General features: G+C 39.0%; 3 protein-coding genes across 8 annotated transcripts; all 3 read left to right on the forward strand.

The window, feature by feature from the left end:
• The first annotated feature begins 1,181 nt into the window (after positions 1 to 1,181).
• On the forward strand, positions 1,182 to 1,526 carry LOC137712773 (uncharacterized). Its single transcript, XM_068451972.1, has one exon. It carries the CDS (start codon positions 1,182 to 1,184, stop codon positions 1,524 to 1,526), a length of 345 nt encoding a protein of 114 aa, XP_068308073.1.
• A 4,976-nt stretch (positions 1,527 to 6,502) lies between these two features.
• On the forward strand, positions 6,503 to 10,886 carry LOC137735153 (uncharacterized). Its single transcript, XM_068474548.1, has 15 exons — positions 6,503 to 6,843; positions 7,012 to 7,093; positions 7,191 to 7,832; positions 8,084 to 8,249; positions 8,358 to 8,510; positions 8,713 to 8,810; positions 8,935 to 9,026; positions 9,109 to 9,179; positions 9,274 to 9,409; positions 9,644 to 9,703; positions 9,784 to 9,866; positions 9,949 to 10,025; positions 10,110 to 10,180; positions 10,333 to 10,390; positions 10,554 to 10,886. The coding sequence occupies exons 1-15, from the start codon at positions 6,614 to 6,616 to the stop codon at positions 10,674 to 10,676; spliced, it is 2,142 nt and encodes a 713-aa protein (XP_068330649.1). The 5' UTR covers positions 6,503 to 6,613; the 3' UTR covers positions 10,677 to 10,886.
• Positions 10,887 to 11,538: 652 nt separating this feature from the next.
• On the forward strand, positions 11,539 to 23,592 carry LOC137746475 (protein FMP32, mitochondrial-like). 6 transcript variants are annotated; one of them, XM_068486523.1, is made up of 12 exons: positions 11,575 to 11,842; positions 18,519 to 18,682; positions 19,402 to 19,477; positions 19,778 to 19,847; positions 19,956 to 20,170; positions 20,926 to 21,215; positions 21,379 to 21,510; positions 21,629 to 21,688; positions 22,748 to 22,824; positions 22,933 to 22,989; positions 23,098 to 23,164; positions 23,253 to 23,592. In XM_068486523.1, the coding sequence occupies exons 6-12, from the start codon at positions 21,015 to 21,017 to the stop codon at positions 23,370 to 23,372; spliced, it is 714 nt and encodes a 237-aa protein (XP_068342624.1). In that variant the 5' UTR covers positions 11,575 to 11,842; positions 18,519 to 18,682; positions 19,402 to 19,477; positions 19,778 to 19,847; positions 19,956 to 20,170; positions 20,926 to 21,014; the 3' UTR covers positions 23,373 to 23,592. The 6 variants fall into 6 exon arrangements, with proteins under 6 accessions (XP_068342632.1, XP_068342624.1, XP_068342597.1 ...); XM_068486505.1 differs by having other exon boundaries at positions 11,577 to 11,842; positions 19,956 to 20,821; XM_068486496.1 differs by having other exon boundaries at positions 11,576 to 11,842; positions 18,505 to 18,682; positions 19,956 to 21,215.
• The last annotated feature ends 1,018 nt before the right edge of the window (positions 23,593 to 24,610 follow it).

Consider the following 24,610-nt stretch of genomic DNA (forward strand, 5'->3'; position numbering starts at 1 on the left):
TTGGCAAAGCTTGATTTTGTTGCCCTGAACATTACTGGGAAGAACTACCGTACTTGGGTAGTGGATACCAAGATCCATTTGGAGGTAGGGAATCTTGGAGAAACAATCAAGGAGGAGAACAATGCATCTTCTCAAGATCGGGCGAAGGTCATGATCTTTATCTGTCTCCACCTTAATGAAGGACTAAAGAGCGGGTTTGTAAATATTACGAAAGCGGGCACTGCAAGAAGGGAGCGTCGTGTGGTTATTTGCACCCCTGATTTTGGGTCTCAAACAACAAAATTAGACACATTTAATTTTGAATTCATTGCTCATAATGAGGAGACTGCTTAAGTGAATAATTATTTTTTTGGGATTAGATTTAGCATATTAATTTAGAGTACCATGATATTGTGGTATTCATTCCATGTTTCAAGTAATATCTGATGAACAAGTAATGACGTCCACAATGGACCTTTTACCCAACTCAAGAATTAATTCCTTGTGTTTTCTTCTCGTGCATTTTGCTAAGTTGCTTGATCTTAAATGGCAACTCCATCCAATCATACCTAAATATAGGGTTATGTTTACCGTATCAATTTAGGTGGTTTAGTAATCCGTGGTAAAAAAATCACTCATGCGTGCTTGGACAACTAATTCTACCATAAGCGTTGGTCATTTCTAATTGTGGGTCATGTATAGTTGTAATGATTTATAATCAGAAAATCGCTTACACTCGCATGAGTGACTATACACACTATGACACGCAATATAACTTAGTGAGGAGAGAGATTTGTTGACACTTCGATTACGACTCACGGTAACATCTCAAACCTACCAGACTATCATAGTCACATGTAACAATCTATTATAAATGAAGATGGAAACATTGTTTTTCTTCTTTTTTTTTTTTTTTTTTTTTTTTGAGAACATCGATATTTTTACACTAAGAGGAGGGGCAGTTCGACCAAGTCACATAGTGGGCAACCTAATTTGGTATCGAATCGCTATTCACGAGATTTGAACCTAAGACCTTTCATTTCCAAGCGAAGAGAAATACTACTAGACCGTAGTAACACTACATTTTAGCCTGAATATCAAAATGAAAAATTTGTAAGAATCAGAAGTTCTAACACTACATACCTCCAAAATACATATTATTGCAAGTTCTTACACATCTTAGTTTTCCTTCAGAAAAGAAAATGACGAACTTGGCAAAGCTTGATTTTGTTGCCCTGAACATTACTGGGAAGAACTACCGTACTTGGGTAGTGGATACCAAGATCCATTTGGAGGTAGGAAATCTTGGAGAAACAATTAAGGAGGAGAACAATGCATCTTCTCAAGATCGGGCGAAGGTAATGATCTTTATCTGTCTCCACCTTAATGAAGGACTAAAGAGCGAGTACCTAACGGTTGAAGATCCGTTAGCTCTCTCGAATGTATTAAGAAACAGATACAATCACCAGAAAACGGTGATTCTTCCAAGAGCTCGTTATGAGTGGACTCACATAAGGATCCAGGATTTCAAGTTAGTGGCTGAGTAAAATTCTGCGATATTCAGAATTAGCTCCCAGATGAAACTCTATGGGGAAACCATCACTGAGGAAGATATGCTAGAAAAAAATTTCAGCACCTTTCATGCCTCTAATGTGCTCCTACAACAGCAGTATAGAGAGCGAGGTTTCACTGAATACAACCAGTTGATATCTATGCTCCTAGTAGCTGAACAAAACAATGAGCTCCTGATGAAAAAATCATTAGTCCCTACCTACTGGATTTGCACCATTCCCAGAAGTGAATGCTGCTTCCCTCGAAGTAAACTCCACACCCTTTGGTGGTAATAATCATAAACGAGGACGTAGCCACAGGCGAGGACGGTGGAACGGGAAAGGCAAGAATCTTGATGTACAGTTTCACAACCAGAGCATAATTTAGGCCCGAGCTTCAAAAATATAAATCGCCACAAAGGCAAAGCTCATATGAATAATGTTCCCAAAAACTCTAAAGGAGCTTGCCATATGTGTGGTGGCAATGGACACTGGGCGCATACTTGTCATACCCCAAAACATCTGGTGGATCTATATCAAGCCTCCATCAAGGAAAAGGGTGTTGAGACAAATTTTCTCGATCAGGCTAAACCAATGGATATACCTGATGCAGTGTGTGATTTATGAGGGCAATTAAACACAACCCACCTAGATGTTTCAGATTTCATTGTGGAAATAGGGATTGAAGTGTACCAGTCTGACTGAATCATTTATGTTTGATGTACTGAACTTGTAGTTTAAAACTAGCATTTCAAATTCAATTAAAGTGGCATTTAAATTTCCTGTTATAAATTGTTTTTAACTGTGATCCCCTTTACTAAGAAAGTATGGATAAAAACTATGGTCATTCTCAAAATATGAGAAATAACGACGATATTTGTCTTGCAGACAGCTCAACCACACATACAATACTTCAAGATCGAAAGTATTTCTCAAGATTGATCCTTACAAAAGTAAGGGTAACAACAATATCAGGTCAATTAGATGTAATTGAAGGCTCAGGAAAAGCCCATATTATATTACCAAATGGAACAATATTGTCCATACAGAATGGATTATACACTACTCGATTTACTCAAAATTTGTTAAGTTTCAAAGACATACGTTTAAATGGATACCATATTGAAACGAAAAGTGCAAAAAATGTGGAGTATCTATGCATTACCTCCAATGATACGTAGAAGTGTATATTGGAGAAGTTGCATGGTTGGACAAGTGGATTGTATTATACATACATAAAGACAGTTGAATCACATATTGTCATGAACCAGAAGTTCATTGATTCAAAAGTTTACATGCTTGGGCATAACCGTCTGGGTCACCCAGAAGCTACCATGATGCGCAGAATCATTGCCAACTTTAATGACCATCCATTATTGAGCAGACACATTACTATCTCAAATGATAATCCTTGTAAGACTTGTTCTCAAGAGAAGTTGGTAATTAGATCATTACAACTAAAGGTTGATGCTAAATCCCCATCATTTCTGCAAAGAATTCAAGGGGATATTTGTGGGCCTATTTAACCATCATGTGGACCATTCCGATATTTTATGGTTTTGGTTAATGCATCTACCCAATGGTCACATGTTTGTCTCTTGTCTACTTGGAGTGTAGTTTTTACAAGACTTCTTGTTCATATAATTAAGTTGCGAGCACAGTTCCTAGATTATCCTATTAAGTCAATCCGACTTGATAACGCTGGTGAATTTACGTCTCAAACCTTTGATGATTACTGCATGACATTGGGCATTGATGTTGAACATCTTATTCCTCATGTCCATACTCAAAATGGTTTAGCAAAGACATTTATCAAGTGGCTTCAATTAATAGTCCGCACTCTGCTTATGAAAATAAAATTGTCAGTTTATGCATAGGGACATGCCATCTTACATGATGCATCATTGATTCGATTGAGACCTATAACCAACTACCAATACTCCTCAATGCAACTCGTGTTTGGGCATTAGCCGAACATTTCACACTTACGAGTTTTTGGTTGTGCTGTTTATGTGCCTATTGCACCACCACAACGCATTAAAATGGGACCTTAGCGTAGACTGGGAATATATGTGGGTTTTGATTCGTTGTATCATTAGATATTTGGAACACTTGAAAGGTGATATGTTTACAGCTTGTTTTATTGATTGTCATTTTGATGAGATAGTCTTCCCGTCGTTAGGGGGAGAAAAGACCGTTCCAGAAGAATGACAAAAGCTGACATGGGCTGTTCCCACCTTATCTCATTTTGATCCATATAGCACTCAATGTGAAAATGAAGTGAAAATAATCGTTCATCTTCAAGGTATTGCCAATCAAATGCCAGATGCATTTAATAATGCTATGAAAGTGACAAAATCACATATACCAGCTACAAATGCACTTGCAAGAATTGATGTCTCTGTTGGACAAAATAAAGTGCCAGCGAATGATTCATCTGGTGCACATCTGAAGCGTGGTAGACTCCCAGGTTCCAAAGATTCATCCTTTTGAAAGAAAAAGACGATGGCACAACTGAATCCAAACGAAATCATTTAAGAAGAAAAAAATGAATGACAAATCCACAATTCATGATCCTGTACTTTCAAAAAAGAAAATATCCTTGAAGAGACACATGTATTTAAAGAAACAGAGGTGCATGAAAACAAAGAAATCTCTATAAATTATGCTTGTACTAATGAATTGTGGGATCAGAATGAAATAATCATCGACACCATGTTCGCGTTCGCAGTAGCCACTGAAATCATATCAAGTGATGATATTGAACCCCGCTCTGTTGATGAATGCAAACAAAGATAAGATTGGCCTAAGTGGAAAAATGCAATCCAGGCAGAATTAAATTCTTTGGAAAGGCGAAATGTTTTTGGACTAGTAGTCCAAACCCCGCTTGGTATAAACCATGTGGGTTACAAATGGGTATTCATAAGAAAGCGAAATGAGAAAAACAAGATTGCAAGATATAAAGCACGACTCCTTGCATAAGGCTTTTCACAAAGACTTGGAATTGATTATGAGGAGACATACTCTCTTGTAATGGATGCAATTACGTTCCGTTACTTAATAAGTTTAGTAGTTTCAGAAAAACTTGACATGCAACTTATGGATGTCATCACTGCGTATCTTTATGGAGAATTAGATATTAAGATATCTATGAAAGTCCAGAAGGACTTAAGTTGCTTGAAACAACTAACAAACCACGAGGTATGCTCTTAATCAAATTAAGGTGATCATTGTATGGGCTGAAACAATCTGGACGAATGTGGTATAATCGTTTCAGTAAGTATTTGATCAAAGAAGGGTATACCAACAATGTCATTTGCTCTTGTGTGTTCATTAAGAAATCCAACACTGGATATGCTATAATTGCAGTATATGTCGATGATATGAACCTAGTTGGAACCCCTGAAGAACTCAATAAAACTGCTGAATATCTGAAAAGTGAATTTGAAATGAAATACCTTGGAAAAACAAAATATTGTCTCGGCCTACAGATCGAGCATTGTGCTAGTGGAGTTTTGGTCCACCAATCAGCTTACATTGAAAAAATCCTGAAGCGATTTGGCATGGACAAAGCTTATCCACTCAGCATACCAATGATCGTTCGTTCTTTGGACATTAAGAAAGTTCCATTTTTTCCAAAAGAAAATGATGAACTGGTCCTTGGTTCAGAAGTACCATATTGAAGTGTAATAGATACTTTATTGTATTTAGCACAATGTACTAGATCAGATATACATTTTTCAATCAACTTGTTAGTAAGGTATAACTCTGCTCCAACAATTCGTCATTGGAAGGGAGTCAAAGATGTATTGCGATACCTTCATGGGATAACAGACATGAGTCTCTTCTACTCAAATAAATCCACAAATGACCAGGTTCTTGTTAGATATGCAGATGTTGGTTTTCTCTTTGATCCACATAAAACCTGCTCACAAACTGGATATGTGTTCAAGAATGGAGATACAGCAATTTCGTAGCGCTCAACAAAGCAAACATTAGTTGCTACATCTTCAAATCACTCAGAAATACTTGCTTTACATGAAACAAGTCGTGAATGTTCTTGGTTAAGATTAATGATCCATCATATCCAGAATTCATGTAGTCTACCTTCAAAGACAGACATTTCAACTGTCATCCATGAAGATAATGCAGCCTGTGTTGCCCAAATGAAGGAAGGATTCATCAAGTGCGATAAGACTAAACACATATCTCCAAAATTTTTCAGTGCACATGGGCTTCAGAAGGCTAAAGTTATTGAAGTCAGACAAATCTGTTTCAATGAAAATCTGGCAGACTTGTTCACCAAATCTCTACCAAAGTGAACGTTTCAGAAGTTAGTGCAAAGTATCGGATTACGTCGACTTACCAATCAGATAAATTTGGAAAATACGGAATCAGGAGGAGATACATATCAGGGGGAGCATCCATGATACATGCATGTTGTACTCTTTTTCCTTCGATCATGATTTTTCCTATCAAGGTTTTAATGAGGTAACATAAGCATACTTAACACTATATCAACAATCTAGGTAAAGTTGTATTCTTTTTCTTTCGCTATGGTTTCCCACTTGGTTTTTCCGAGTCAGGTTTTAACGAGGCAATTGATGTTGATATGTGGGCATCCAAGGGAAAGTGTTGAAAATATTTGTGGGTTAATGAATGCCCACACATTAATATTGACTAGGAAAATGAATGAGGATTGTATTTTTAAAAGGTGTGTGCTATAAATTTCAAGGTGTAATTATTACGCTCGTTTGGAGTTGCTTTATAAATAGAGCGCTCCGTGTGCTATCAAAATAGACTGAGAAGAAGAAAAGACCAATAACATCAGTATCTATCAATTCCTTTTTTATTTGTCATCCCCTTGTGTTATTATAATTACAGTATGATATTTTATACCTACTTCCTTCCTCTCACTAATATGAATTGATATGTTGTCACTAATATGAATTGATATGTATATCAATTGTATCGAAAACAACTCTTCACGTTGCCGCGTGGACAAGCAATGAAGAAGTAGCCAGGACAAATTTCAGGATTTCAAAAAAATTTCAGTTCATTCGAGGCTTCAGGTGGCATCACTCATGGCCCCGCCGTCGTATCTGACGCCGACGCAGCGGTACGCCGCCGGAGCTCTGTTCGCGTTCGCTCTTCACCAGGCTCAGATCCACCAGACGCGCCCTCTGCGATTGTCATCACAAGAAGAAGAGTCGACGGAGGAGCGGACCAGCAGCGTCAGCAGCGCCGACTCCGTCTCCGACGACCCGGATCTCTGGGTCCACGAAAACTCGGATCTCCTCGCACCCGTTTTCAGGTCCACTTTCTTCTTCAATTTTGAGTTCTTTTATTTATTTATTTGAGGTGATCGTAGAAATTTTTCGTTGCCCTGTTTGGGTGCTGAGATTGTTGGGAATTTAGGACAGTAATTTATATTTAGGGATTTGAATTCTAGGGTTTTGATTACCTGAGGCATTGTGAATAGGTTTCTGGAGATTGATTCTGCAGCATGGTCTGGACTTCAGGAGAGTGCTGCTACTTCTCCTGCTAGCCATCATGTTGGAGCTGTAAGTTCGTTTGTTGCAATATCGCGATAAACAATTTATTCGGGTTTTTTCAGGTTTTGGGTTTCGTTTTTGTTATTGATTTTGATTTTTGTCATAGTTCTTGAGGTTGCTTGCTGAAGAAGGTGGTCGTGATGGTAAGGATGCTTCCGAAAATTCAGATCAAGAGCTTGCGTTGTCAAAAGGTATTGACGCTATGGCGTCTAGCATGGAAAAGGATCATGAGTCTTCCCAGTCGAAGATGGAAAAGCATCGTGAATATGAAAATGAATGCCGCGAGAAGTTCTCCACAACTGAGGTGAAAGAGAACATTGAGGCGGCGGATGGGAAGTTGGGAACTTCACAGGAGAAAGGGTCCACAGCTGCGGTGAAGCACAAAAGGGAAGAAGTGGATGAGCATTTGGAGAAGCTGATGGAGAAATGCTCCACAGCTGATGTGAAACAAAAAATTGAAGAAGTGGACTCGCAATTGGAAAATCTGCATGGGACTGGTGGTAGTCTGGTTAGGGTTAAAGATGCAGTTGCGTCTACCAGTGACATTCGTGAGAAAACTATTGGAGAGTTGACAATGCTCAGTTATGAGAGGAAAGTTACAGTTCTCTATGAACTTCTTACAGCTTGTCTGGCTGATAAACGTGAAGAGAAGAAGAAATGTACCCGTCGGAGAAAGGGTTACGATGCTCGGCATCGTGTAGCTCTGCGTTTGCTAGCAACTTGGCTTGACGTCAAATGGATAAAAATGGTATGTGTACTTGTCCCTCTGAGTACCCTATTCCAGATATGCTTTGGTAGATAATGTTCTTACTTATGTTAGGTGTCTAGAAGTATGATCAATATGAAAAAGAAACCTCGGCATTTTTATCATTAATGAGAACGATCAGATTAGTATCTTATTTTGACACAAATTGACCGTAACTGCATTACCTGATTGTTTATGGTGATCTTTTATGATTCTCCCCCCCCCCCTCCCCAAAAAAAAAATTTGCTTTGTAGGAAGCCATTGAGACAATGGTTGCTTGCTCTGCAATGGCATTAGTAAAACAAGAAGAAGAAAAAGAAGGAACCCAATCACCAAAAGACAAATGGGCTAAATGGAAGCGTGGTGGTATCATTGGTGCTGCTGCAATAACTGGAGGAGCGTTGTTGACAATAACTGGTGGTAATAGATCCTAAAGATTTTTTCCTTGTTGCTGGTGAATTTAATTTCCTATCAGATTTATTGGTTTTGGTTCTGCATTGCAATTCATGTAGTTTTACTATTCTGCAGGACTAGCAGCCCCCGCAATTGCTGCAGGACTTGGTGCTCTAGCTCCAACATTGGGCACTATCATCCCAGTCATTGGAGCAAGTGGGTTTGCCGCAGCTGCAACTGCTGCAGGATCTGTTGCTGGTTCCGTTGTTGTTGCTGCATCATTTGGAGGTGATTAAGTGGTTTAAGTTTTTGTTTTTGGGGGCTTCTTTTAGAATCTTTGGATTTAATATTTTGTTTATGTGGGAAATATCTTCATGATTTATATAGATTTTCTTATTTAGTTAAAAATGTTTTCTACAAACAGTTTCATATTTCATATTGCTTTTTTGCAAACTAAATTATGGATTATTGCTCATTCTGTCCAATCAAGCTGCTGGAGCTGGACTCACAGGGAGCAAAATGGCTAGAAGAACTGGAGGTGTCGATCAATTTGAGTTCAAAGCTATTGGAGAAAATCATAACCAGGGCGTGAGTTTGGCTATACTCTCTCTCTCTCTCTCTCTCTCTCTCTCTCACATAGAGATATATTTCTCCATCCATATATCTATCTATTATTGCTTCAAACTGTAATTTTACTCACTTTATGTTTCAGAGGCTAGCAGTCGAGATCTTGGTTTCAGGATTTGTGTTTGATGAGGAAGACTTTACAAAGCCTTGGGAGGGACATGATGACAATTTGGAAAGGTACACTTGAAATTACATGAGTGTTAATCCATAAATGGAATGAATAGACGACTTATCTATTTTGACATTAATGAATCTATAGGTATGCAGTGCTCTGGGAGTCTAAGAATTTAATTGCAGTGAGCACTGCAATTCAGGATTGGCTTACCTCAAGTAAATATTTTGGACCCATGGCTACTATTATTTTTAGTACTACTATGATGATAAAAGTTGCCCAGGGTAATGATTTTGCCACTGGTTGATGTAGCAATTGCAATGGGTTTGATGAAGCAAGGTGCAATGATGACTGTGTTAGGCACTCTTGTAACTGCATTTGCTTGGCCGGCAACATTACTTGCGGCTACTGCTTTTATAGACAGCAAATGGGCAATTGCCGTGGACAGGTCCTTTTTCTCTCTTACTGGGAAGAGTGGGGAAACCTCTCGTTTCAGTTACTTCTTATTTACATGTGGTTTCCAAAAGCTGTTGTTATGATTGCAGGAATTATTCATTATATGGTACGAAGCACTTTGTGATGAACGGTCCTATGAAGATATTCAAGTTTTAGTAATTACATAAGTAGTATTTGTCATGAATTAATAGCTAGACAGCTAGTTCTATTTTTTTTTCAATTCCAGGTCAGACAAAGCAGGAAAACTTCTTGCTGAGGTGTTACTAAAGGGAATTCATGGGAACAGGTATATATCGTAACTTCAAAGCACTAACATTCCTGAAAAACCAATCATAACAAAACAAAAATCCATTTTGTGAATTTCAGGCCTGTAACACTTGTGGGTTTCTCACTTGGAGCACGAGTAATTTTCAAGTGTCTCCAGTGTTTGGCAGAAACTGAACATCATGGTAAAGCGATAATAAATTGATAGTTTCTTATCAATCTTCTCTACCTGAATTAATAGTCGTTATTTATTCTCAATATTGGCAGCTGAACTTGTAGAGCGAGTTGTTCTGCTTGGAGCACCCATCTCGATTGCAGATGAGAAATGGGAAGCTGCTAGAAAGGTTATTAAAATTCTAATTTTTTTTTTTTCCACTACTGAACTTTGCAGAATTTACATTTTTTTTTTCTCGTCCTGCTATTTGCAGATGGTGGCTGGAAGATTTGTGAATGCGTACTCCACAAATGATTGGATGCTTGGGGTTGCTTTCCGTGCTAGGTATGCATAATGGTTGTTTTGGGGGAGCCTTTGGTCGCACACACACATACACAAACACAAATGAGAGTTCATCTCGACCTTGAACTAGCTTACGAGCTGATGTTAATTTCTTGATTTCCCACGACTGTAACTAATGATCACCTAATGAACAGTCTACTTTCTCGAGGATTAGCTGGAATTCAACCAATCAATGTTCAAGGGATTGAGAATGTGAGCTCTCTCTCTCTCTCTCTCTCTCTCTCTCTCTCTCTACTATTTGATATCGGATTGAAGATATTTCTTTCAATTCCTTGCTTTATCCAATGCTTTACAACCATGTCGGCTTTTATGAATAATCGCCTTAACAATATCAGTATTTTTTCCGTTTTTGCAGGTGGATGTAACGGACATAATTGATTCGCACTCTTCCTATCTTTGGTCTACAAAGCAGATCCTGGAGCTGGTTGAACTGGAAGGCTATTATCCCGTTCACAGGAGCATGATTTGCATAAAATAAACTTTACCTTGTGCTACATCACCTTCTTTTCTTAGTTTCATTCCCAGTTTATTAGTACGATTTCGTATTTGCAAGGACGAAGAAGAGAGAGAACGCAACTGGATCGAGCTTCTTGCTTCGTATTTGGTCACTCATTAATCTTCCATATATTTGTAAGAGAACAAAAAAAGGTTCCATTTTTTTGTGAATAAAATATGTACATATTGTGCCTCTTGCACTCGCAGAAACAGGTCCGACTGAACCCACCTGTATACCATCCCGAACTCCACCGCCCCCAATCCCCTTCCTCGACGGTTGCTACCACCGACGCCCCTGCCCCCACCTTTACATAGCTGGCCACCGGAGTGAAACATTTGGAGTAAATTGGCCAAGGGGTTAATACACATGAAAAACTTTTGCTATTTTACTATTTTGAAAACTTGAACGGAATGGATCACGTCGACTAACAAAGTGAAACAAAGATGATTATATGAGCTTAATGCAAAACCCATGAATTTGAACTTTCCATTCAGCTCATTTTGATACACAAAAAGATACTTCATGCTAAATTTACCTAAACTACGAAAAGAAGAATTAAATTTAGAATCAGTAAGACATGATTCTAACAAATTTAACTAAACTTGGTTGCATTGCGTATTATTTTAAAGGAATGCTAAAGCTCAACTTTAATCATAAAATAAAAAATAGTCTGGTAAATTTGTAAGCGGGAGAAGAGAGCATGGAGGCAGATTATCTGCCCTCCTACTTCCATGCTATCCTGTTTTGTATAGTTATGGTTAAATCACGTCAATATTTTATATTACTATTTCTATCTTGTATAAAATATTGACGTAGTTTAACCGTGATCACATAAGAGCGCAGAGAATCTGCCTCCAGAGAGCATTCCGTGCGAGTTAAAACCATGCGTGAGGCCACCCGAGCGAAATGACAAACGAGACAGCGACCGCGACACAATGAGAAAAAGACAGTCACAGATGACACAGTGACGACGACGACGACGAGGGCCGCCATGGATACGAACAACGGCGGCAAAGACGAGCTCCCGGACCAATCAAAAGCCTCCAAAAAAGGCAGATCATGCAAAGGAACACTCTATTATTCCTCCGCCCTCAAATCTAAGGCTTACAATCCTCTCTGCGTCGGCATTCCTCGCGCCATCCCCGAAGGTCTCCTCTTTCCCTTTTTCTCTCCTCTTCGCTATTTTCTGTTTGGTTCCCGATAAAATTTTTATAAGAAAACGTTAGTTCTTCACCAACGGACCAATTTTATTACCAGAAATCTTACTAATTGCGGAACTTTTGGTAGTCTTTCTTTTGAATTTTGAATTCTAGGGTTTCAATTTCTGAGTTCTGGTTTGTATTGGCTTGAGTTTATTACAAAAGTTTTTCTCTTTTTATCGTTTTAGCATTTCGCCTTAAATTTGAGATTAATGATGATAATTTTGCTTGGGAAATTAACCAAAGTCATCACCTGTGAGCTGCAATCTGCTTATATTTTCCTATAAAGGGTTTATCTTTCTTCGCCATTTTTGCGATTTAGATTTTTGAACCGCCTTTTTTTGTAGTTGAGATTGTTGGTTTGGTGTTCTTTGTTCTTTTTGTCAGTTGAAATTCGTTCTATCGTTGTTGTGGAAATTTTCAGGTCGACGGGCCGAGGGCCCACTCCAACAACATCGATACTGTCCCCACTTAACCACCTGTACAATCCTCAGGTGTGGGGTTTTATCACAAAAGGCCTCGGTGTTAATTAGAGAGGGGTATTTCTATTTAAAGCACTCTTCTCTTCTCCCTCTGTCCGATGTGGGACTGGGGGTTCCAACACTCCCCCGCACGTGAGACCCCACTTATGGGTCACACGTGAATTTCCACACATCGGCAACCACGTGAAGCCATGTCGGGACTCACCCAATCACGCGGGGCCAATGGGACCCACCCAAACACGTGGCATCTTTGGCCTACGTGGACAATCACGCGGGGCCAATGCGGACCCATCCAATCACGTGGCAGTACGGGCCCGTCCCCTGGCTCTGATACCATGTGTTTTTTTCATGGAGGGCTTGAAGCTCCTCTGCCATAGAATTTCTCCACTCACTGTGAAGATTGGCTTCTTGAAAACTTTGAGGTTCTCGAGCTTCTTTAATGGCACTTAGGAATGTAGCAAAAGAAGATGAGACTTTGCTATAATCAATAACATCAGTCACGGGATACCTGGCAATGTAGGTCACATAATCATGCAACTTGGATGGAAGTTTCCTCTCTCGTGCAGGATTGCGACGAACTGTAGGAGATTGAACTACAGGTATTTGAACAACATCATGGTTGGAAGGATCACTGGAGGATGCATTGTGAATCTCCGATGAGGAAGGGTTTTCATCTTCAAGATGTTCCACCGAGTGAAGGTTAACATCATCCGGCACATGATCACTAGGAGTGCATGTTGCATCTTCTCCGTTTGGATATGGAAAAGGAAATAAGTCCATCAAATGCTCCCCTTGTCTAGAGTAATCCAGTGATTGTGAGAAGTAAGGAACATGTTCTTCAAATTTAACATCCCTTGAAACAACCATTTTTCTAGTTGTTGAATTATAGCACTTGTAACCTTTTTGGGTAGATGAATAACCTAGAAAGACACATTTAGCAGCCATTGGGTCTAGCTTGTCACGATTTTGAGTTTGAATGTGAACAAAGCATGTACACTCAAAGACTCTCAAATGGGAAAAGTTGATCTTTCTATTTTTTAAGACCTCATAAGGTGATTTAAAATTCAACACTTTACTAGGCAATCTATTGATGAGATATGCCGCAGTAAGGACTCCTTGAGACCAAAACTTCTTAGGCACATTCATGTGAAACATAAGAGCTCTAGTCTTCTCAAGTAGATCTCTATTCTTCCTCTCGGCCACCCCATTTTGTTGAGGTGTTCCAACACAGCTTGTTTGGTGTAATATACCATGCGTGCTCAAGTAGTGTGACATGTTATGAGACATATATTCTGTGCCGTTATCTGATCGTAAAATATGAATTTTTGAAGCAAATTGGGTGGCCACAAGTCTATGAAAATCTTGAAAAACTTCCATCACTTCACTTTTAAATTTCAAAAGATACAACCAAGTAATCCTTGTGAAATCATCCACAAAAGTTACAAAATATTTGTATTCATCAAAAGACTCTATAGTTGGTCCCCAAACATCGGAATGCATGATTTCAAAAGGGTTACTAGCCCTAGACAAAGAGGAAGTAAATGGTAATCTAGTAAACTTAAAAAAATGACAAACATCACAAGGACTTGTAACTGTGCACATATTTGGGAACAAGGTGGATAGAATTTTTTCAGAAGGATGTGCTAGACGTTGGTGCCAAAGTTGTTCTTGAGCTAAGCTTGAAGTGACTTGAAAAACCTTGGGAACTTGAATATGCTTGGAAAGATAGTAGAGACCATTTAAGAAAAATCCTTCACCAATCGTCTTCTTGGTGACTACATCCTGAAAGATCACATTTTTGGGAGAGAAAATGGCAAGACAATTTAATGAGTTTGTGATCTTGCTAACAGATAAAAGTTCAAAAGGGAATGAGGGAACATAAAGAGCCTCAAACTCGACATCACTTGAGATCAAATGTATTTTTCCTTTTCCCACAACCATAGCATTTTTTCCATTGGCAACTGACACTTGAGATGGAATAGAAAATTTTTCAAATTTATGCAAGTTTGTAGACTTGTTAGTCATATGATCAGTGGCTCCAGAATCTATAATCCAATAATCATGCACATTACCAATGTTGAGAGTAGTTGAGAAGGAGTGTAAGATACCTGGGATGTCCCTTTGTACCACGCCTTCATTTCCAGCCAGGAAGCCAGCAAACTGTCATAGTAGTGCAGTTTGATTGTTGTCACACTGATTTAGTGGTCCTTCACTATCTCCAAGACCTTGTTTCTTGTGAAGAAACATAGCAAACTCGTTGATCAATGCAGCTGGATTAGTGGTGAACTTCAGTACTCCATCAGAAGAAGTTGTGGCAACATGATTTGCCTTGTAAGAAGGGTTGTACGAGCCTTTCGAGACACCTTTGTTATCCCTAGAAAACTTTGGTTTTAACTCTGGATGAAGAATCCAGCATCGGTCTCTTGAGTGCCCACCAGCATCACAATGGCTACATTTTAAGCCAGTTTTCTTTCCTTTGTAGCTTCTCTCCTCACCAAGTTTTTGGTTAGAGAAGTAAGCCCTAGCTTCTGGTATATTTGCCTTCATGTCCAAGGTCATGACTTTCCTTCGAACCTCTTCTCTTTGAATTGTGGCACACACACTTGAAAAAGAAGGCAGGTCGGGATTCATGAGGATATGGCTTCGAAGATCTTCGAATTCAGGGCTCAGGCTTGCTAGGAGTTGGAATATTTTGTCTTCCTCGGCTCTTTTAGTTAGCACAGCAGCGTCGATGGTGTGTGGTCGATACACATTCAGCTCATTTCACATAGTGGTCAGCTTTCCAAGATGTTGCACAAATGGCTTCCCTTCCTGTTGCAAACCAGCAATGTCCTTCTTTAACTGAAACACTCTAGCCGCATTGTTCTGATTTCCATACATTTCCTTGAGATTTTTCCAAAGAGTCATGGAGGATTCAGCATAGCTAAAAATTTCTGCAATCTTACAATCCATGGAATTGAGTAGCCACGACATGACCAACTGGTCTTTGCATAGCCAAGCATCATACTCCGGTGAGGTAGTTTCAGGCATTGGAATAGCACCATTAACATAACCAAGCTTTGATCGTCTTCCCAGAGCAAGAGAAACTGCTCTCTCCCATGGAAGATAGTTAAACTCATTTAGCAAGACAAAACTAAGACGTTGATTTGGGTTGATATCAATATCTGAGTGTGGTGATGGTGGAGTAGCATGAAAGCCGTCTCCTTCCAAATTTACTAAGCTTTCTTCAGCCATGATTGAAACACAAGAAGCTCACAAATCTCTCAAGAGAACACCACAGAGACAGGCCGGTTAGGGTCACTGCTCTGATACCATATTGAATTTTGAATGTCTATATTTTTGTATTATGTAAAACCAAGTATAAGGAAAACTCATATAAATGAGCGGAAGAAAGGAAAAGAAACAGAAGCAGAAGACAGCAAAGCAGAAAGAAAGGAAAAGTAAAGCAGAAAACATGGAAAAGTAAAGCAGAAAATATGGAAAAGAAAAGGTGACAACTATGACAGCCAATGTACCATACATACACTCATGCTTTCTTCCAATATATTGAATTTTGAATGTCTATATTTTTGTATTATGTAAAACCAAGTACAAGGAAAGTTCATATAAATGAGCGGAAGAAAGGAAAAGAAACAGAAGCCGAAAACAGCAAAGCAGAAAGAAAGGAAAAGTAAAGCAGAAAACATGGAAAAGTAAAGGTAAGAAAACATGGAAAAGTAAAGCAGAAAACATGGAAAAGAAAAGGTGACAACTATGACAGCCAATGTACCATACATACACCCATGCTTTTTTCCAATACTCCTCTTCAAGCTGGATCAAAGGGATTAATTGATCCAAGCTTGAACAAAAGACGTTGAAAATCAGCAGAGGGTAATCCTTTTGTGAAAATATCCGCAAGTTGATCATGACTGCGCGTGTAGTGAGTGTCGATCACCTTGGACTGAACTTGATTTCTGACGTAGTGACAATCAACTTCAATATGTTTAGTTCGCTCATGGAATACAGGATTCGATGCAATGTGCATCGCGGCCTGATTATCACAGTGTAGGGACATGGGTTGTTGATGAGGAAAACCTAAAGTCAACAGAAGGCTTTTGAGCCAAATAAGTTCACAAGCAGTGGACGCCATAGCACGATACTCTGCCTCTGCACTAGAGCGTGCAACAACACTTTGTTTCTTGCTTTTCCAGGTAACTAGGTTGCCTCCCACAAACGTACAAAATCCAGTGGTAGACTTGCGATCGAGAGAATTGCCTGCCCAGTCAACATCGGTATAGCCTGAGATCTGAGTGTGACTATTGTTGCGCATAAGAATTCCTCTACCAATGGAACCCTTAAGATAACGTAGTACACGATGAACAATCTTCAAATGATCCATGCTTGGAGAGTGAATAAACTGGCTAACAATGCTGACAGCATATGATATATCAGGACGTGTGATAGTCAGATAAATGAGTTTGCCAACCATTCTTTGATCGAAAGGAATAAGGCTCGTTTGGTTGCTCGAGGTTTTACACAAACCTATGGCGTCGATTATAAAGAGACATTTGCTCCGGTGGCAAAAATGAACACTGTTAGAGTATTGTTGTCGGTTGCAATTAACAATGCATGGCCTCTCTTTCAAATGGATGTTAAAAATGCTTTCCTGCATGGTGAACTTGAAGAAGAGGTTTACATGAAGCTACCCCCAGGTCATCCTCAATCAAACAATCCAGAAATGGTGTGCAAACTTCATAAATCCAGTTATGGTCTCAAGCAAAGTCCACGTGCATGGTATGCCAAGCTCAGTCATGTTCTGGAAAGGGTTGGTTTTTGTCGAAGTATTGCGGATTCTTCCCTATTTGTTCGTTCCAACTTAGTGGGTAAACTAGTTGTGCTCATTTATGTTGATGATCTAATTGTGACAGGTGATAATATGTCAGAGATTAATGTTCTTAAACAGTATCTCAACAACAAGTTTGCTATCAAGGATCTTGGCACTCTCAAATACTTTCTGGGCATCGAGATGGCACACTCTCACAAGGGTTTCTTCCTCAACCAACGCAAGTATGTCATGGATCTTCTTCACGAAGCAATAATGACAGATTGCAAGCCTGCTCGTACCCCCTTGGATAGCAACTTGAAGCTAAAAACTCACGGTGATCCAGTTCCCAATTTAAGTTACTATCAAAGAATGGTTGGCAAACTCATTTATCTGACTATCACACGTTCTGATATATCATATGCTGTCAGCATTGTTAGCCAGTTTATGCACTCTCCAAGCATGGATCATTTGAAGATTGTTCATCGTGTACTACGTTATCTTAAGGGTTCCATTGGTAGAGGAATTCTTATGCGCAACAATAGTCACACTCAGATCTCAGGCTATACCGATGCTGACTGGGCAGACAATTCTCTCGATCGCAAGTCTACCACTGGGTTTTGTACGTTTGTGGGAGGCAACCTAGTTACCTGGAAAAGCAAGAAACAAAGTGTTGTTGCACGGTCTAGTGCAGAGGCAGAGTATCGTGCTATGTCGTCCATTGCTTGTGAACTTATTTGGCTCAAAAGCCTTCTGTTGACTTTAGGTTTTCCTCATCAACAACCCATGTCCCTACACTGTGATAATCAGGCCGCGATGCACATTGCATCGAATCCTGTATTCCATGAGCGAACTAAACATATTGAAGTTGATTGTCACTACGTCAGAAATCAAGTTCAGTCCAAGGTGATCGACACTCACTACACGCGCAGTCATGATCAACTTGCGGATATTTTCACAAAAGGATTACCCTCTGCTGATTTTCAACGTCTTTTGTTCAAGCTTGGATCAATTAATCCCTTTGATCCAGCTTGAGGGGGAGTATTGGAAGAAAGCATGGGTGTATGTATGGTACATTGGCTGTCATAGTTGTCACCTTTTCTTTTCCATGTTTTCTGCTTTACTTTTCCATGTTTTCTCACCTTTACTTTTCCGTGTTTTCTACTTTACTTTTCCTTTCTTTCTGCTTTGCTGTTTTCGGCTTCTGTTTCTTTTCCTTTCTTCCACTCATTTATATGAGCTTTCCTTGTACTTGGTTTTACATAATACAAAAATATAGACATTCAAAATTCAGTAGTTGTTTTATTGGACTAGCTGCTAATATGCAGATTTTGGTGACCAGTGCCTCAGTCAATAGTTGCAGAAACTGAAATGAAAGCTTCTAAAGATGATCGACATCTTACTGAATTTCGTTATGCTTGTGCTGGTTACTCTGTGTATTTGGATCGAATTACGAAAGACCATTCCGAGGAACAATCAGAATTGCCCGTTTGCTACGGTCTCAAGGTTAAATATCTCTCCTCTCTCCTAAGCCCTCACATAAAAACACAGAGAGTAAAACATTGTATTATGTGCTAATATGAGATGTGGGCAATTGACCTTAACTGATTTCTTCAATACATGGAGCTTGCATGTCGTTTTTCGTGTTTCTTTTATATTAATTGGATTAGCTTTTACTTTTAGCCATTTAGGGCTCATTTGATGCCTAGGACGGGACTGGAATGGATAACTCTTATAATTCACTTGACAATCGAGGTGAATGATTTTTCATTTTGAGGGGAGTAGACATGGAGGAGGTTATCCTTGTAATCCTACAATTTTGGGGTGATAGCAAGGGATAAGTTTCCTTGATGGGTTATCCATCTTCTATCTTCAAAAAGTTGGACGCAATTTTTTCATTGATTCTTTAACATACCTTAAATATAGTGAATTATGAAACCTAATCCAAACAAGCCCTTGAACAGTGAGCTCTCATCAGATCGTGCTATACAAGATCTAAATACATTGCATGATAACAAGCTATGAACCATTCATTAGAGGATGTGACATGTGAGCTTCTGGTGCAATTTGGAGTTGGATCAATGCGTTTGGTGCTTAGAAAACTAGAAGTAATTAAGTCTATGCAGAAGCTGACTTTCTCGACACATGAAATTTCTACATAAAGTGCTTCTCCCTACATTAATCTTTGTTTAGCCAAGCATTCTGACTGACATGGGTTACTGCAGCTTTTGGTTGGCAAAAGAAAGGTTCAAAAGACACCTGCTGCCGCTCCTGTTTCTGCCCATGTCCATCACAAACGGGGTAAGGAATTGAATTTTTGTTTACCCGCCTTTTTTCCCTTGTATCTCTCTTTCTAGGTTTTGCCTACAATAGTTTGCCTCCAATGTAGTCAAGACGTTTCCTGCAAAACTGGCACGCTGATAATGAGGTCGCGTAAGTTACTTTGGTTGAATAGATTTTGACATTGGTTAGAAATGATGTATAAACTAGTGTTTGGTTTCTAGAAATGATTTCGAAAAGTACTTGTGCACTTAAGTTAAGGTCAAATGTTACATTAAACATTTGTTGTCGCTTTATTTATCGCCTGTGATTACCTTTTAGATGATCATGAAGTCCCTCAGACTCAGAGGCAGCAACCGACTCAGTCAGCCGGAAGTCTCTTCTTCAACAGGCAAGCATAAGATTAGACTATTCAAGTGACAATTATGGAATCCTAGTTTTCTGAAACGTTATGCCTTATTCGTAATGGGTTATCTGGGGTTTGTTAATGAATGTATAGGTTTACAAGAAACGCAGATCTTGTTGCATCAGGGGTGACTAAGAACATACGTAGAGTTGGGAAGTACGTAAAAGGAAGTATCTACGAGTTTCTGTACTCGTACAGAGGGCGACCAAAGTAAGATTGCTTGTTGAAAAAACCAGACGAATGAACAAATAACTCGAGAAGCAGGATTCGGTTTGATTCCATATCTGCTATATTCGTCTTCGAGTCAGGTTGATTCCATATTTGCTACATGACAATCGTTTACCGTACTTTTACGTTACGATTCTTGTATATAACCCTTGTAGATAACTTTCCCATCGTAGAACTGGTCGCGTGACTAACATGTGAGCGTATTAGTGTAAGAGAAGTGTTATATTCATCGGTTGTATACAAGATTTTCCTAGTTCATATTATGCGAGTAGATTAATAAGAGAAACCTATGTGCCTTGAGACAATTAGGGCCTATTTCGGGGAGCCCAAAATCACTTATAAAGAGAAGCGCTTCAAGTATTCTTCTGTATAAGCGATTTTATGCAAAACGATCAAAATTAAACATTGAAACAACTGATAACGCACGTGCTCCGAAACTTGATTAGAATCTATGAACGCTCATATGAAGCCAAAAGCATCTGTCACGACATTAGCCGTAACCCGTCGAAATTGAATTCCTCGAAGGAGTAAGACAAAATTTGGAAACTCTTTCCCTGTTGGATTTCTTCCAATTTGGCACACAGGCTAATTTAACCAAAGGAAGCAGCAAACCGCGAAATAAACAGGATCTCCCGGTACCCTCCATCTTTTATATTTCGCGAATCTCGAGACGGACAGGGGACAACAATCCTATCCAGTCCTCCAGGATCTCCCAGTGGGGAAATTAGCATGTATTGCTCCTAGCTCTCCGGCTCGTAACTTTCCGGATACGGATAGGTACTGGATCGGATTGGATTTTCAAATTGTAACTGTAATCCTATCGTTTTCTCGGCAGGCAACCGATTGAAGGTTTTGATTCGGAATCGATTGAGGGATTGAGATCGAGATTAGCATTGAGGAATCAGGTGCGGAAATCGAATTCGAATGGCCGCTGCTGCGGCTTCTAGACGGGTCGCCCAATTGGGGACCGGGTCCGGGATCGGATTATCCGGTTTCGGAGGGCCCGGTGGTGCTTCGAGAACGGTGTCTCCGTCGGTGGAGTACAGGCATTTGGATTGCAGGCTGACTTCTCAGCTAGTCAAATCAAATGGAAAGCGGTTGTTTCTCGTCGATACATTAGCTCTGGTGAGTAATCGAATCGCTTTCTCTTGAGAAATGATAATTTGAATTTTTGAAAATGGCATGATTGTGAAAAGTCAAATGATGAAAAATTACGGTGAGATTAGAGAAGTTGCAGTGCTGCATTGTGTTTGCAGTTGTTGGTAATTATGTGCTGCATTGTGTTTAGGTTAGGAGATTAGAGGGACAAGGCGTCCCCTCGAAGCACGCGGAGGCGATAACTGCTGCCATTACTGAAGTTTTGAATGACAGCTTGGAAAATGTGTCTCATTCATTTGTTACAAAAGGAGAGATGCAGAAAGTAAGGAGTTTTCATGTTTACTCTAATTTCCCCGTTTACTGATTGCGTCTGTGTATGTTGTCGTTCAACAAATCATGATGCTTGTATCTAAACTTATGTTTTGCGTAATTGTTTATAGACGGAGATGATCCAAGAATCCAACTTGTCCAAATTCAAATCCGAAATTCAAAGTGCGCAGGTACTTACTAGCTCTTTCCGTTAGTCATTACCAATACTATGAGATCGTGGTTTGTATTTAGTTGTAGCTTTTTCTTCTTGGTTATGTTGATATTTGGATGATTCTGTTCTAGTTGCCGTTTCAAATCTTGTTACTGTTGTGCTTGCAAACATACACTGATTGGAATTTCTGGATTAAGCTTGGTCTTTATTTGTGTTTGTCTTGTGTATAAATGATTTCCAAATTATTGACGATATGCTAATGGGACTGCATTTTGGGTTTTGAATGATGATGTTGTCTCCAAGCTCCTGTTAACATCCGTAGACATGAAATATGCCCTGAGCCCCCCACCCTTTTTGTATGCGTATGACGGCATTATGATAAATGATTGGACCCCATCCTGGCGTGGATCATATATATTGTGGACATCAACTACCTTCTTTCGGATGTTTAGTAGTGTTCATGTACCTAAAATATGATGTCTCCATTTTCTGAGTGGCTGTTGCATGGTGGGGTGTGCTTCTGACTGGGGATCTGACTGGCAGCCAAACATTTAGGATTTCAGCCATACGTTTAGTTACTGTGGTCGACATTTCATCTTATAACCTCCTACATGATCAAAAAGGTTATTCTCAATTCATAGGTTCCAGCATATATGGGCACTGGAATGAAATCAAACAACCATTTGGAACCAATGTTTTATGACATTGACATTTTTTCAGTTTATTAGAATGGATTTGAATTATCTATATTTCTACATTTTTTTGGAGCTGAATTTATTTTATTTCAGCAGCATAATTGGTCCGGAATATGAATTCCGTAGTTGTTACTGTGATTACATTTTTCAAGGTTGACAACCATGTCTTTATCTCTCTCCCTTTCTTTATCACAAGAAAGATAGTTATGGTGTTTTTCGAAGTGACCTTGACGTCATTAAGGTCTCTGTTTAAAAGTTCCTTGAAGACTTTTCTAACGAGGCTGGACCTCAATGTTCCCTAAACAATCATTGCAAAGAAAAATAAATGTTTATTAGTTCCTGGGATAGTGCCATTGGTTCTCTGAAAAAAATATGTTATGCAGGGACACCATTTTTCTTTGTTGCAACACGAGACTGAAAAACTTCGGAATGATATAGAGAAGATGCGCAGTGAATTGAGGTCTGATTAATGGAGTTACTTTACCGTCATTTTCTGTCTGTTTCTATGTGAATTTGTGTTTGCTTCTATAATCATCATTACAGTGCGAATGTTTTCATTGTGATGCAGGTATGAAATCGACAAAGTTACCGCAGGACAGCGGTTGGACTTGAACCTGGAAAGAGGGTAAGTGAATACGTTAAATAATGCATAGTATTCTCTGAGTTCGTCAAAACCTCTGTTTGAGTCATGATATTCGCTCTCTTTGTTCATTCATATGGTTGATAAATGCAGGAGGATACGAGAAGAGCTATCCAATCAGAATGCTGAAACAAATAACCTCACTAACAAACTTGATCGGGTAAGAATTGGGTGACTACTTTTTCAAGTAGAACTAGGAGCGCACCGCACAGTCCTTTCACTAACGCTTACTTACATATTACTATCAGGAAATTCATGCTTTAAGGGCTCAGGTGGAAGCAGCAAAATACGATGTCATAAAATACTGCATAGGTACTCTTGTTTCGATATCTGCTGTCGGTCTTGCTGTACTCCGTATCTTGATGTAAACTTGTTCTATGGATATAACGACGACAAATCCCAATAGGGGAAAACTGGGAAATGGTCCATTCTTTTCAAGCTGTTGTAATTTTAAGAAATGTGATGAAGATGTGAAAGATAAGGCGTAGTCGTTACATTGTAAGTGGGATCCAAGGAAGAATTCAATTACGTAAAACTCAACTTATTGTCCCCTTTTTTTTTTTTTTCCTCTCAGTATTTGTTGGTAAAGGATCTGATGTATTGAGTAGTTTCGTTTGTCAATTTTCCATTGGACTTGTACCCTACTGCCGATTTTCCCGCTTAACATTTAGTTTGGCAATTTTCTTCTTGAACTATTATAAATTGTCAATTTCCCCCTAGTGTCGTGTTTTGTAACCTTGCATTCAGTTTTACATTTTAGAAGAGCCACGTGTTGGATGTCGGTCATTAAATGTTGTTTGTTATTTGTTACTCTTCTTTTAAAATTGGATGTTTTAAATAAAATTTAAATGAAATGTGAACAACCATGGAGGGAAAAATTGGTTATATGCAATAGTGTAGGGGGATACTAGTTACAGGATAGTGTTATTCACATTTATTTTTACTTCTCGCGCATTTTTGTTAATTGCTCTTTAATTGATTTGACCCGATAACTGAAAATTGAGAAAGATGTGCAAAAAGTAAAATTGATATGTGAATAGGACTACCTCTAGTTAAAATCAAAGTTCAAAGGGAAAATTTGATAATGGACAGGACGAAATCGACACAATACTATTCTTAAATTTCAGTAAGTGATGGGTTGGGTTTGGCTGGGTCAACACATTTTACTCACAGGATTTTGAGCTGGTAGCCTGGTATAGGCCTTAGTCCAAATTTGGCCCAATAATAAAGGGATTAGATGGGTTTTTTATTATTGGGCTAGAATTTGGCTGGATCTAATAATCTAATTTATTCTTCGAATTTTATACTTATGATAGAATTGTTCGAATTTTAGACTTATGGTTGACAAGTAGAATGCGTTTCCATCTTCGTAATGGTGCAGCTAACATACTTCATGATGTCTCACTTGTTCAACAATGGCTGCAACTAATATACATTCATGCATTTCCAACCACTCCCGAAACCTAATCAACAATGACACAAGATTTAAAAAGGGTTTTGGCTTTTAAGGTGTAATTTGGTGTAAATTTTGATGGCAATTGGATCTATTCAAGTGAGATTTTGGCTATATTTAAAATATTTTATAAAAATTGACAATTTTGAATTT

This window comes from Pyrus communis, chromosome 1, assembly GCF_963583255.1.
Source record: "Pyrus communis chromosome 1, drPyrComm1.1, whole genome shotgun sequence".
In the NCBI taxonomy this organism is placed as follows: domain Eukaryota; kingdom Viridiplantae; phylum Streptophyta; class Magnoliopsida; order Rosales; family Rosaceae; genus Pyrus; species Pyrus communis.